The following is a 15,120-nucleotide window of genomic DNA, read 5'->3' on the forward strand; positions in this document are numbered from 1 at the left end:
AGAGAGATGTTTGTGTATATGCACATGAGTTTCTATTGTAGCTATGTGTGAAATGTTATGTTTGTATGTTATGCATTTTTTTTTCTATATTATAGGTGTAATTATGTGTGCATTAAGAGTCCATAGTGTGTTTGTTTGTATGGATACATGGGATGGCGCACGTAGTTCTTCATTTATACTTGAATGAGAGACGGCGGGGAAAAGAGAAAACGCTGTCTTGGATTAGCGGTCAGATTTCTCACACACTCCCTGGATCTTGAATCCAATTAATGGCTAATAATTACCCAGGGAACTAAACTGTAGTTGCTCCCGGGTTTTCATTAGCTGTGGTAGACTGAGCAGGAGAACCTTACATTTAAGAGCTCAAAGCTACTTAAAAACTCTAAACACTGAATTATGATCAACGAAATGCGCAATCCAACATATTATAGTATAGATACAGTATGCATGTATTGCACAATATATATAGGCCTAGGCCTATAGATAATTGTTTCACGTTGCAGAGTGGTGTTTGTGTCTGGATTTCATGTGCAGTCTGTAAAACAGATTTTTGTAAGTGCTCATGGATTTGTTTTCAACTATTCCGCCTCACCTCACAATTCTGATCTTTTGCCTTCTTTAATAATCTTTTGTTGCTACCAGTGAGTAGCCTATCTGTTTTCGGATTTCTCGACGTGGGACTGTAGATGTTTGTTCGTGTACGATGGAGAGAGGGGGAAAGAGGGAACTTGCCCGAAGCCCCGTCACCTTGAAGTTGTGTTTACTTTGCCATTACATCAACTGTATTAGCATGTAAGGATCAGAGCGCTGCCGTAGTTGTCGCAACAAGTCGGTTTTTTCCATGTATTCCGACCGTGGCCACCACTGGGTGGATATCATTCCACATATTGAGTGTGGTGAGATCCTATCAGTGCGTAACACACAAGCCGAGCCCTTTCCTAGCATGAATAAAGATTCGGTTTCACTTGCTTTGGACGAATGCAACAAAAACAGAGACAGACTATCGTGTCCATCTAATAAGATTGATTTCAAATAGTTAAAACCTAATAATAATAATTATTATTATTATTATTTTAATTATTATTATAAATATTGCTGTATTTTTATTTCTGTTCTTCTTATTTTTATTATTATTATTATTATTATTAATGTAGGCTACGCTGTGTTTTTTATTTCTGTTGTTGTTAATAAGCATATTGTTTGTTTATTTTTTAATTTTTTTATTATTATTATTATTATTAGTAATAGCAGTAGGCTATTAAGCTATTTATTAATAATTTTGTTAATAAGCATATTGTTTGTTTATTTTTTTATATTTTTTTTATTATTAGTAGTAGTAGTAATAGCAGTAGGCTATTAAGCTATTTATTAATAATTTTGTTAATAAGCATATTGTTTGTTTATTTTTTTTTATATATTTTTTATTATTAGTAGTAGTAGTAATAGCAGTAGGCTATTAAGCTATTTATTAATAATTTTGTTAATAAGCATATTGTTTGTTTATTTTTTATATATTTTTTTATTAGTAGTAGTAGTAGTAATAGCAGTAGGCTATTAAGCTATTTATTAATAGTTTGGCACATAAATGCACGGTGAAATCAGACACTGTTTGATTTTAATTTTACTGTCTGTTGTGTCCAAAAGTGATCATAAGATAAACTTAGAAATAACCACTTTTTTATTTTTATTTTTATTTTTTTTAATTTAATCCAAAATAAAACATCTACACCCACCTAATAATTTGATGTCTATAGCGACCGGACACAAAGACATGGGGGATGAATATGATTTTTATTTTTACTTACATTAAAAATGAACTTGATGAAAATCCACTGCAGACATAAACATATCCTTGGTTAAAATTAAGAATATGTAATTATGTAATTATATATGTGGTAAGAAAATATCAATGATATAACAACACATATACATATAAATAAATAAATAAATACTAATTCAAATCCTAATAAAAATCCTAAAATAAAAATAACATTTTCATTCTCTTAGCAAGTCTCTTGGATCCTATATTTAAGATAACAAAAACTCTGTCACTGACATCAATACTGAAAGTGGAAGTTGCTGAGGCCTGGTTTGCAGAACACCTCTCTTCCGAGGTCTGGGCCAGCATCCCTCCCTTTCTGTGCTAAACCACAGGAAAATGGCAACAATCTGGAAAGAAAATAGTCCAAATGCGTGGTTACATAGCCGTCACGTTTCCATAAACTCGTAAAAAGGCAGACGTTTAAATGACGCAGAAAACTATTCCCCAATGAGCTAGTGATAAGGAGCAAGTGTACTTTACACGTGTAATTACAGTTAAATGCCTTTAAAAGGTCTTGCTCCGTATGAAATAATGTGTCCAGCCCAATGCGTGAGAGATTTTCATTTGAATTGTTTTATAAGGAGTTGAGAAATACCTAAAATAAAGATGCTGTTTTATACGAATCTGTGTGTCAAGACATCTTGCTCACTCTCGAGATAAATTGTCAGGTGGATTATAAATAATTATGCTGTTTTAAATACCTTTAAACCAGCATAATTTGGTCAAACATCATTTGAGTGTAATGGAGAAAAAGCATTCGACGTCATCGCTTCCTCAATTAAATACACCGCTGTGTTTTCATGACGCGTTCTCGATGTGTTTGAAATATTATTGAAGGGTTATTCTACAGTACATAATAGCTAATTTAATGCCAACACATGCGTATCTAGTGGATAGGTCTGGACAAGTGAAGGTTTTAGCAATAACAAGTTTAAGATTGAGTCAGTCAATACATCAATAAATGCCATTAGTCTCATATTAGTCTATCGTGACCTCTTTAATCCACCTAAAGATGGGAGGCTGGGATTTGTTTGCATTGAACCCAAAATACAGCAATTTGCCCTCTCAGTCTGAGAGTAGATAATTACGCACACATAAAAAAATGCAGTTAAGTGCGTCAATAAAGCTAATTACAATAGGCTAAATACAAAGAACATTGTATAAGCATTGTTTATACATAGCCTTCTTCACAATATGTTGCCCACGAATGTTTAAATTCGAAATTATAGTTATGCTACACCAGGAATGAAGTCAACGAAATAATTGTGACAGCCACTCTCAAATTTAGTGCACGCGCATTGCTGTCAAACCTCAGTATATATATATATATACTGTAAGTCTCGCGCTCAAATCAAATTCAGTCAATTTCAGCGATCGACACGATTGCCTATGATAAATAATAATAATAATAATAATAATAATAATAATAATAATAATAATAATAATCGTAACAATGTTTGAAAGGTCCTTAAATCTTTTAAGTTTCAATAATGATTTTCAACCTTTTATATAATTTTTTTTTTTATTATCAAATAGCACATGCATACTAGGGTCCTAGTTTCTAGCTGAGCTCCAATCAGGTTAATATCCGACAGTAACAGTCCACTTAGTCACTCTCTATCTTTGGATGTGTTTCCGATATTACATGCCAACTGCAGTTTTGGCTTTGACTGAATTCTTACAGAGCGCTTACAACCTGCAAAGATATTGCAGATGCAAACACGGCTGTGGACGAGCACAACGTAGCACACATAGGCTACTTTGTTACACGTACAACATATAATTCATCAGAATCATACTTACGTGAGCGAATCGGTCGCCTTGTCGCTCGGTGCTTGATTTACCTGTAGGCTACATTAAACTGCCACGAATTCGCTGATGTGCGAAAACTGACTTACGTCTGTTGTTTCAAGAGAGAGTTTACATGCATAGCCTACTGCACCTTTCTCACTGCAGATCCCACGCCTGCACTAGTATACATTTCTAGGGTTTTCTCCTCACGCATTACTCACCAACACACATCCTGTGCATGTGCGCACGGAGCTGCTGGCCGTCTGATTTAAGCGCTCGGTGACTCGGGTGCTCTCAATAGCAACATTGAAACTGAACACACCTTTTACCTATTTATGGAGCGCACCTAAATTAATAATGTTAATAGTTTTTTATATATATAAATAAAAAGCACATATCAATGTTGCTAGCCTGCATCGGGCGTGGACACAGAGGCGTTCACAATGCAAATATTGTAGGCTAACATGTTGGATTTAGTGTTCAAATTTGTAAAAAAAAAAAAAAAAAAAAAAGCAAACAATTTTTTTTTTTACATTTTATTTTTATAGATGTGACCAACACGAATATAATAATAATAATAATAATAGTCATTATGTTTTATTATTATTTCTTAAATTATGGAACAGTATTTTATACATTACCCGTTTCACATTTACACACATATTTTGGAGCAATAATTTCATGATTTAAAGTGGATGCATATTGTTTGGGTGCATGTGATGTTCGTGATCACCTTGCATATGAGAGCAGCGACCTTGACCCCATCCAGGATTCATGTCCAGTGTCGTACCGGATTCCGCAGGTCTCAGAAAAATACCAATTATTCCTCTTAAAGAGCTCGGGAAGGGGAGGTGGGGTAGATCCGAGATGTTGCGGAGCGAGTGGAGGAGGAGGGAAAGAGATAAGTGATCTAAAGGAGACACGATAGGACAAAAAAGTGATGATGATGATGATGAATACATTGGAAAGTTTTTTGGCCCTGACGAGGGTGTCAGATTGAATGGCCTGTGCGCATGTGCGAAGGTGTCCAAACTGACAATGCTCGTGAGATGAAGATAGCGCTGCTGCTGCTTCTGAGCTCAAGGAGGACGCGAGGAATCTACAAGCCGACAAGATGAGATCGAAGGCGAGGGCGAGAAAACTGGCCAAAAGTAGGTCCTTATTGCACTTCTTTCATCCACAGCGGCCGCGCGGTACTTTGAACTCTTGCGCAGATCACCAATGTGTCCTTTTCATTGATCAGTTCCTGCTGAGAACGCGTCTTTGTCCGGCTGCACTCCTTTTTACCTCTCGATTCCATTGAAATAGCTCAAACTCTCCGTGATCCGCGCGTGCACCCTTTAAACCAGATGCTGCCGTAGTGCGCTCGTTCAGAAGTTTCATATGTGATGGTGCTTTTGTTGAAATGTTCAGGAGAGCATTGCCATGCCATGTCCTTTCACTTTCTTGTTTTAGCGAAGTCGAGAAACCGTAGAGTATAGTTCCACGAAAGTTAGCGAAGAGTTGTCGAAAGGGATAGTAACTTTTTTATTGAGTGGTTCCAGGTCTTGTGAAATAATATTCCTGCTTGTTGAAATAGTGGGCGCTCTAGCACTGCTCATGGACCCCAGTGCGCACACAGAGAGTGTAGAGATCTCAAGAGCTTTCTGCCTGACCACTGGATGCCATAGAAGGAGGAATACGAAACAAAATGTTTCGCGGACAAATCTTCGAATAATCTTAAATTAGGAGGTTGCACTTATGAATGCTTTCCCTTTGGGGTCGACGTTTGGTCCTGTGAATGTCACATTCAAGGAAAACCTAGTGAGCTCTGGACTCGGAAAAGTCTGTGTAGTTCTCAGCTGGACTCTAGTTTTGTGTTTGATTACTGTTTGTTTGGCTTTCATTTGTTCCGACTTGGTTGTGATATAGGTAGGAGATTCTTAAAAATGTCCAAAAACTCCCAGAAACAATTTCTGTAAAGTGAGTGTGATTATAATATTTTGTGATTTATTTTGCAATGCCTGCACATTCATCACTTGTGATATTAGTTATCTTAAACAGCATTCATTTGATCAATATCGAGCTCTACAATGTGCTAAAATATTTGTTTGCATGCGAACATGATAATATACATATAGGGGACTATTTATTATTTTAACGTTATCCTACAGAAGTGGAATTAAGACTATAGTGGCATGTGAAACAACTGGAATTATTCTGCTCATCTGTTATGTTTATATATAATCTGCTGCATTTATTTAAATGATAAGACATGTTAGTGCGCTTTCATTTGCAGATATGAAGTAAAACACGCGTGGGCCTGATGACCTGTTGATTCAGGTTACATGTACAACACGGTTTGTTTTTGGACAGAAATGTGGGCCTCGATACTTTCTCAAACTCCAGTAGTAGGCCTAGGCTACAATAAAAAAATAAAATAAAAGTTTTTTTTTTTTAATTATTATTATTATTTAGATCCAAACTCGTTGAGTGTGTGTGTGTGTGTGTGTGTGTGTGTGTGTGTGTGTGTGTGTGTGTGTGTGCAGCTCACATTATATTTCCATTTTTTTTATTGAATTTATTTTTATTTATATAAAAGTGTGTTGAAGGCCTGATAACTATACAAAAAATAGATGCGCTCATTAAATCTTACATACATTATATCCGTTGCCTTTGAGGCTAATTCATCTCATAGCGTTGCTTGGAAAATTACTGTTGTATTCTGCCAGCTTTCTATTCGAAATATTGATTTCATAACTGCATTGAATATGTGCGATATCATTGAACTAAGAGGTTATTAGAGTCTACGGGTACCCGTGTTCAGATTAAGATTATGGATTACGAATGCATGGGGGGGAATGCTGTTTTATGTTGATATCAAATAGATTTAATGGCGTATGAGAGAAGAATATACAGTGTGTATAAACTATTTGAAGTAATCATCCTCATCCTAATACCATCCTCATTATTATTATTATTACTATTATTATTATTATTATTATTATTACACAGTTAGCATTACAATAACATATCATAAAAAATTATAATTAGGTATCTCATATGTCTCTTTAAATATGTCCGACGTATTTAAAAATGCAAATTATGTAATAACAATAGGCCTACAGTTTAAAACACTTCATGTAATACACACACACACACACACACACACACACACACACACACACACACACACACACACACACACACACACACACACACACACTATTATTATTATTATTATTATTATTATTATTATTATTATTTGATAATAACTTAACAACGTATAAACTCATCAATTTGCCGACATACCAATTGAAACCAACTAATAACCAAATAAATTGCAGGTATTGCCGAGAGGCCTCTTAACGACGATAACTGCCACAAAGATGTTTTATAAAACACCGTCGGCCAGTGATTTTAATTATTAAGCCATACCACAACTAAAGTAAATAACATTGCCATAATTGTGTTTAATTAAACGATATTATAATACTTTAATGTAGGGATCAAAGTAAGGCACAAACCACCATCTGGCGGCTGGATCCTCTGCCAAGAATGGGTGAACGAATCAAGTGGCCATAAACCCAGGTAGTTTACATGAGTTGCGTTAATAATGTAGGGCCTTTCATTTTTCAATGACTTTTCTCTACTTTCCGATTGTAAACAAACAAGTGGCTTATTTACATCCACTGAATTTTTTGGTTAAAGTTTGACCATAGTTTCAGAGAGAAATCAGCTTGTTCGTTGCGCACAGGTAATCTCACCTCAGCAACCTTTATACAAATATTTGAAACTTCACTTATAATTTAAATGTGAAAGTCGATTTCTATTTGAATGTTATTTTGACAATTTTCTTGGAATATGAAATATGTTCAAGTACAGTTTTGCAGTCTTCTGTGTTACTGGAACTAATAAATATGAGACTCAGGTGAGGCAATGCTCTGTAGAATCTGTTTGGGGTCATTGTTAGTGTCAAAGGACATTTCCATAGTCCACAATGCAAAATGACGTCCCTAATAAATATATATAGTCAGAAAATACATAAGAATGCATGAAATACAGCAGTGAACTGATAAAAATGTGAATTATTGACATATAGAGATCACCTTAAATATACATTATTACATGTATTTATTTACATTAGAGAGAGAGGGAGAGAGAGAGAGAGAGAGAGAGAGAGAGAGAGAGAGATAGAGAGAGAGAGAGAGAGAGAGTACCAGTTCTAGCTTGTATGGCGACCTATGCAAAACCCCCTTCAGCATATTTGGTGGACTTCAGGGCACCCGCTTGTTTATGTAGGTGTACTGTGCCGCCCCCTGCAAGATGCTGCCCCAGGCGTTGCCCATGTCGCCCATGCCTAAATCCGCCACTGGAGAGAGAGAGGAAATATAAAATAATAAACCAATGGATAACAAATCACAAAGTACTTGTGCAGCCCTGTTGTTTGGACAGAGGTAATAAAATCAAGCCATAGTCCTGTAAAGCCACAATGGAAAGCTGTGTGCGATGTCTTGCTATAAGACAGAGCCTGTCAGCACTCAAAACTGGACTTTTACGAGCAAAATGGCTGACATAGCTTCAAGCTAGCTAAATATGTGCACAATATGTTTTACACATGAGAGCTGGTGAACAGACTAATCGCACATGAGCCATTAGAGACTGCGTTACTCCTCACACATAATCTCTAAAATGTAAGTTTGTATTTGATAAGAAGTTAAAAGCCAAGTGAAAGTGCCACTTGGACTGGAAGAATAGAAAAACCATCTGAATTAAAACTGAAAACAGCATTATTGTGAGCAAGAAAATGAAAGCGCACACACACACACACACACACACACACACACACACACACACACACACACACACACACACACACACACACACACACACACACTGCATGTTGGTGCAGCTATTATTATGAGGAATCTCCATAGACATGCTGATTTTTATACTGTACAAACTATAGATTCTATCCCCTAACCCTAAACCTAACCCTCACAAAAAACTTCCTGCATTTTTACATTTTCAATAAAAAATCGTTTAGTATGTTTTTAAGTGATATGAATTATGGGGACACTAGAAATGTCCTCATAAACCTCATTTATAGCATAATACTCTTGTAATTACCAGTTTGTAACTTAAAAAAAAGTCATTGTAAACCCCCCCACACACACACACACACACAGGTGAGCATGCTCTGTCCCAACATTAAGAGGCTAATTCTTATTAACCATGATGAAGATAGTTTAAATTTGAAATTCATACTGTTTCGATCAGCTCGGCTGCTGTGTGCATACACATATTCATCTTCATTGGTAGCACGCAAGGCAGCCTTTGACCAGACGTGCCTGCTTAGTTAACCCCAATCTACAGCGAGAGAAAAGGTTGATGGGTGGTGCAAGGTACGCAGGCAGAACTGACAGAGTTCTCCGTCACGAGCGCCTACCCACCTGAGCTTAATTCACTGTCAAAGCACCCTGTGATTCTTAAAGGTGACACTCTCAAATTCCACCATGCTCACATTTGCCACCACGCCATTCATTCTACTTTGTGTTTCTTTGCAGTATTGCGCTGCTATTGTTTAACTTGTGCCACCTCTTTATGACATCACAGTGACTCTCGCTCAGGTAGGAGGGCCTTTTTATGTGTGTGTCTAAACACAGTTTAGGCTGTTCTCTTCAGTACTGGAGCGGCACACCCTTTTTTTCTTTTTACTTTTTCTACGTTCACCCAATTGCAGGAAAATTCCAAGCCATTCACTTTTGTAAGCATGTTTTGGCAGTCTTATGTGCATGCCTTAAAGATGACTTGAGTGTCTTAATATGTTTCCTTCCAGCAAAACACATTTTATTTGTTTTTCAACCCTCGTTTTTTTAAGAAAAAAATGGATATATGTATAAGAACCAGTCCCCATGCTGGGGAGCAGAGCAGGGTGCAGTAGGGAAAGACAGCCATAACAGAACTGTTAAAGCCATGTCTGCAAGAGAGACGCACTTATCATGTTACAGCCTATGCTGTCTGCAACGTCTTGGCCATAGAAGGGGACGTACTGGATATTTTCTTAAAGGGAATTGTAGCTCATTTTTCATACTTGTTATGGAAGTTGCCCTATATCTGCAAATGAACAGTTATTATATAGGTTGTTTTGGATAATGAAAAACTATTTGCTTTTTTTTTAGTTACGTTTGTATTATATGCACTGAATGTGGCAATGCTTTCTTGGAACATGGGATGATTTGGTCTCTGTTTGAACACATCTGTCTATCAAGCCCTCATGAAAAGAATCAGAGGCCTTTATTGATATTTTATTTGATCAATACAACCCAGAAATGTATTTATGGTAGTTTCTTGAATAGTATAAATGAACAGGTTTTACATTTGATGGACATGAGGAATATTAACAGAAACAATAATCATGGAAACATTACATAAATGCTGATCTGAGACTTAATATCATGTTTTATAAGAGCAAATAATCGCTGGTTTCATTTCTACCATAAAACAAACCTTTCAAAATGAAACGTCTTCAACATGAGCCCCATATTGTCAAAGTAAAAGCTCATTTGCTGGAGTTGGTCGATACTGCACATGGAAAAAGTAGCTTTGTGCACCCACTGGGAAGGACTGTGAGAAATAATTAACCCTGCATCATGTATCCAGGGTTGCTAATTTTAGGCCGTAAAACGTCTTGATGGCGTAACTCCTGCTCAGAAAGTGCCAGGATAGTTTCCATCCAACATTTTGAGGCACCCAGCTGTGCGAGTTCTGCATTTTATTGGCAAGCCAAATTAATATTGTTATGGACAGTCAACACCCTGCAAGCTGTAAAAAAAAGTCATTGGACAGCTTCACTTGGGCTAAGTCGAAGAATGTTTGGTAGTTGCGTTTGTTACGTAAAAACAACAAAGGGTGTTTTTTTGGACAGGGGTGGTAATAGGATGCAATGTTTAGAGGGGCATGTGATCTTTAGGGCAACTAGTTTCTTCACCGGACAAGAGTGAGGGGGTCCCCCTTGATTGCGTTTTGCTGTTGGATTCTGGGGTTCACAAGGAAAATCTGAGGGGGCCCTAGCCCCCCTTAGACCTGACCATGATTTTGGATGTTATGGACAGTCAACAATCTGCAAGCTGTGAAAACGTTATTGAACAACTTCACTTGTCCACTGAGCTAAGTCAAATAATGTTTTCTAGCTGCGTTTGTTACGTAAAAATAACAAAGGGCTTTTATTGGACAGGAGGGGTACTATGGAATGTTTGAGCACAGGGCTGGACTGGTAATCTGGCATACCAGGCATTTTCCCGGTGGGCCGACGCACTTTGGAGCCGATCAGGGGCGAACTGGCCATCGGGAGAACATAGTGGGCTGGTGGGTCGGCCGCGAAATGTGCCGAATGGGCCGCGCTAAGCTAAAATGAGCCGCCGCGTTTTGCAGATTGGACCACAAAACGGCACCGCGATATGCAGAAAAGGACAGCGAACAACCCCCCTTACCGCTCAAAAGTTGGGCCAGTTGCCATGTAAAATCCTGGGTCGATTTCTCTTCCCAGTCTAGCCCTAGTGGGGAATATTGATCGTAACTATTTTCTTCATAGGACCAGAGTAAGGGTCCCCCCACTTTATTGCGTTTTGACATTGGTTTCTGGGGGGGTCTATTGCACAAGGAAAATGTAGGGGGTCTCTAGCCCCGCTTGATTTTGGATGTTCAAATATCTAGACTGAACTGAATCATGCTCAGAAATGTGTTGCCAGTATTTCTACAGACAACATAATTTGTTCTTTATCTACAAATCTTACATTTTAGCAAGTATAACTATACAATTTCCCATTGAAAGTAAACAGATTTCCTGTATGAAGCTGGTGGTTTTGGCATGTTTTTGGGATGTTTAGAGTGCCAGTTCACCCCTGCTTTGAGGATATGCTTGTATCCCCCTCCCACCGATCCAAACATGTAATTCCATAATTCCCTGCTGAAGTTCCCATGCATCTGTATAGCTACCTTGGGCTGTTTAGACAGGCCTTGATGTTGCATCCTTTTAGTGATAAGAGAGTGGATGTCATTCCCCAGTGGGCAACTTGAGCAGAGCATTACTGCTCGCCGCTCACTTTCAACTTAACTAGTGAGCACATTTTCAAAGGGCCCGACCCACACATTTATCTTTTTCACCCATCTTCTGTCCTCCATCTTTTGTCATTACTTGGAAGATGGGCAACTCTGTCCCATTAAGATGGTATGAAGTGGTACAGTGTGTGTCTGAGAGAGAGCGCCTAGTTTTGTACTTTAGAGATAGAGTGCTTAGATTCGCTTTGATAAAGATGTTTTTCATGTTCCTAAAGACCACTGTCAGCCCATCATCATTTTTCATAATTGGACAGTGCGGTCCGGGTATGCTGGGATTAACTGTAATTGAACCGTCATTATCCAGTGAGTTTCGTAGGGCGAAGCAGCCTATATTTGCTCAATGCTTAACTTTTCTTTTGTACACATTAGTGGGGGGTGGGATCGTACATGGTGTACCAGATGAATACTCTTGCTTACTGCATTTTTGACTATTTTTGACCATGAAAATTGGCTTAATTATGTGAATGGTTGTTTCTCTTTGCTCTGCTTTGCAACACAATTAGTCCATCTCCCTGGCTGCAATTTGTTTTCATAAAAAACGAGAGTGTGAGCTGATTATGAACCTCATGCTCTCGAGGGAGAGCCGGCACTGTTGGTGTGTTAAATTTCATTAAATACAGTGCAGCTAACTGGAAAAATATATAAAACCTCAAGCTGTCGCCATTTTTTTTAACCATTTTAAGGCGACATCCTAAACAAATCATTACTGGCACACATCTCTTCCAACCCTCGCCACTTACACTTTAATTTTTTTTTATTTTGTTTTTAAAGTGTAAGTGGCAGACTTCATGTAATCTTTGGGGTCATTAATCTTCATTGAATAGATTATTGTAAAAACCCTTTTGCCTAGATTCATAATAGTTGCATTTCAGGCCCTGCAGTGTAAAAATAAATGTTTTGTCAGATAAGTAAAAATGTAATTCATGTGGTAACATCTAAATGAAATGGTATCAGCCTGAATTCATAGAAACAAAAGTAATCTGTAAGTAGAAATAGCTGCTTAAGATAAGTAAGTTCCATTTTTTAAATAATAATAATTAATAAAGTAAAATGTTTTTATGTTGTTTCAGATAATTGGAGATATTTGCATGTCATCTTTATAGTCACTGGTGCAAGATCTAAACAGTGTGGCATATGGGTGTTTTCTCTTCAGTAAAAAAAAAACCTTAACCCTAAGTCAGATTGTTAGTGAAACGCTGAGAAGGGGTTTTTAGGGAGTCAGCAAAACATTTCAAGATGGGCTATTAACTTCAATCTCGAGCAGCGATTTGCCTGTCCATGAAAAGAGCAGGCTCTCTCCAGTGAGGCTCCGGTTCCAGCGTAATGATGAGGCTGTGTGTGAAAATATTGAATTGCAAAAACATCCAGTGTGTGAGCTTGTGTGAATGTGCCTTTCAGCACTGCGCCGGCGCTAAACTCGTAGTGTCTGAGTGATGGACAACAAATGGCATTTTGTGCTGGGCAGACGCCCCATCTCTGGCAGTCAAGCTGAGGGGCCATTATCATCCGTTCATCTGACCTCAGGATATTTCACCGCCTCTATCAGCCATCTGACACTGCTCTCTGATGCTTCCTAACAAATGAAATGAAAACCTGAATGTGACTTTTTGTCAGTCAAATGCAAGCATGAATTCAAGCTACAATTTAAAAGTTGTTTATCTACAGTCAAGTTATATATATATATATATATATATATAGAGCAGTGCAGTGAAGTTATATATATGTGTGCAGTGAAGCCATTATATGTATCTTTATTTGTAATTGTTCATATGAAAAAATTATCTGTATCTGTCTCTGTATTCAGATAGAACCGGGTGTGGGCGGGGCTTAAACCGGAAGTGCATTAAAATAAATGAAACGCCCATTTTTAAATGTTACTCTTAACTTTATAGTTTCTTTTCTTTTAGCCTTTTCATAATAATAGCCTAATAATAATAATATTTTGTTGAATTAAATTATTATAAAATTATAATTTTTTTCTTACCAGATGAAGCTGAATATGTTGACCACATTAACTGTGGAATATGTTGTTAACTATGGTTTCTCCTGATATTAATATCTGCCAGAAAACAGAATTTTCAAGCAGAATGTGAAATGTCGAGAACAAAAAATTATTTGAAAAAAAAAAAGAAGTGAAAAATAGATACAAATTCAAGCATTAAAATAAGGATTTACATTTTTTTTTTACAATTGGACACCATTATGTAGTTAAATAATAATAATAATAATAGTAATAATGACAATAATATTAATAATAATAATAATGTTACATTTATACAGAGTTTAAGAACACTTAACATTCTCAAGATCAGCACAGTTTAAAGAATAATAAGAAAAAAAATACTGTTTCTTTGTTTTACATAAGCAGGAATATTCCTAATAGATGAATACTCATGCATTTAAACCTTTATGGAGCATTTTAACTTTTTTTCAGAAGATAATTATTTATTCGCTGATGTGAATATAATTGTTGTCAAATTTAAGAGATGAATAGACAAGCTCCGATGTGAAATCAACACTCCAGGTCAGGAATTTAACATTTCGCTCATGTTTAGGCCATAAATAATTTAGGAGCAATATCACGGTGATTAACAACAGCATTTAACTAATATTATATTATATTTATTATACTATTATTTTGTATTTTTATTTTTAATTAATACTATAATAAATATTGTATATCACTACTTAAAAAGAGGCAGATACTTAGAGAAGATGTATGCCGTGTAGGCTTCTGTGCAGAAAGTTACATTTGTTTTTGTTTTGCTTTTCTGAACTGATGCAATGAACCATCTGAACCTGCAGATTCATTAAAATTAATACGATTTCCCAAATGCTTCATAAAAGAGAGAGAAAGTGGACATTTTAGGTAAGCATGTTGAATGTCTCAATTCACTCATCTGCAAAGCTACACATGCAGTGCATCATTGCAATGCAGCATTTTGTTGCACTACACTGACACTTATTGGGAAAAAGTAGCGGGTACATGGAAAAGCAAAACGGTTAAGTTAGTTAGTAAAATATCGCAAATATTTTCTAGTTACCAACACTTATCTGCAAATAAATAGGCATTTTTAGGCAAGTTAGAACAAATAGTTGCAATAATGTTAGCAGGAGCTTAGTTTCCAGGGGGGATGGGGGGGAGGTAACCCCCCAAAAATCAAAACAAGCAAGTACAATAATAATAGTTCATTTTAGGCAGTCTTGAAGAGTGTATATGTCCCTCATTTTGGTCCATTTATAGGCCCATCCCAGGTTTTGGGCACTGTGCAATAATATTAATGAGAGGAGCTGTTGAATTCTGGGAGGGTCTACAAGTTGGCTGTATGTCAGGCCCCCCTTGCTACCACATCTTGGCAACTTCCCCTGGCCCTTTTCGCTCTGTGAACCACATGTTGGCATCGGTG

The 15,120-nt window shown here is 36.9% G+C and overlaps 1 protein-coding gene across 2 annotated transcripts in view; it reads left to right on the forward strand.

Moving 5' to 3' along the window:
- The first annotated feature begins 4,621 nt into the window (after positions 1 to 4,621).
- Positions 4,622 to 15,120, forward strand: part of LOC127630719 (histone-lysine N-methyltransferase PRDM16-like) — a 298,653-nt gene continuing 288,154 nt past the window's right edge. For both annotated transcript variants that reach the window (XM_052108446.1, XM_052108445.1), the window contains exon 1: positions 4,622 to 4,764. In XM_052108446.1, coding sequence (XP_051964406.1) covers positions 4,728 to 4,764 — 37 coding nt within the window. In that variant the 5' untranslated portion in view covers positions 4,622 to 4,727. The remainder of the gene's footprint in view (positions 4,765 to 15,120) is intronic.

The sequence above is a fragment of the Xyrauchen texanus genome, chromosome 37 (genome assembly GCF_025860055.1).
Source record: "Xyrauchen texanus isolate HMW12.3.18 chromosome 37, RBS_HiC_50CHRs, whole genome shotgun sequence".
In the NCBI taxonomy this organism is placed as follows: domain Eukaryota; kingdom Metazoa; phylum Chordata; class Actinopteri; order Cypriniformes; family Catostomidae; genus Xyrauchen; species Xyrauchen texanus.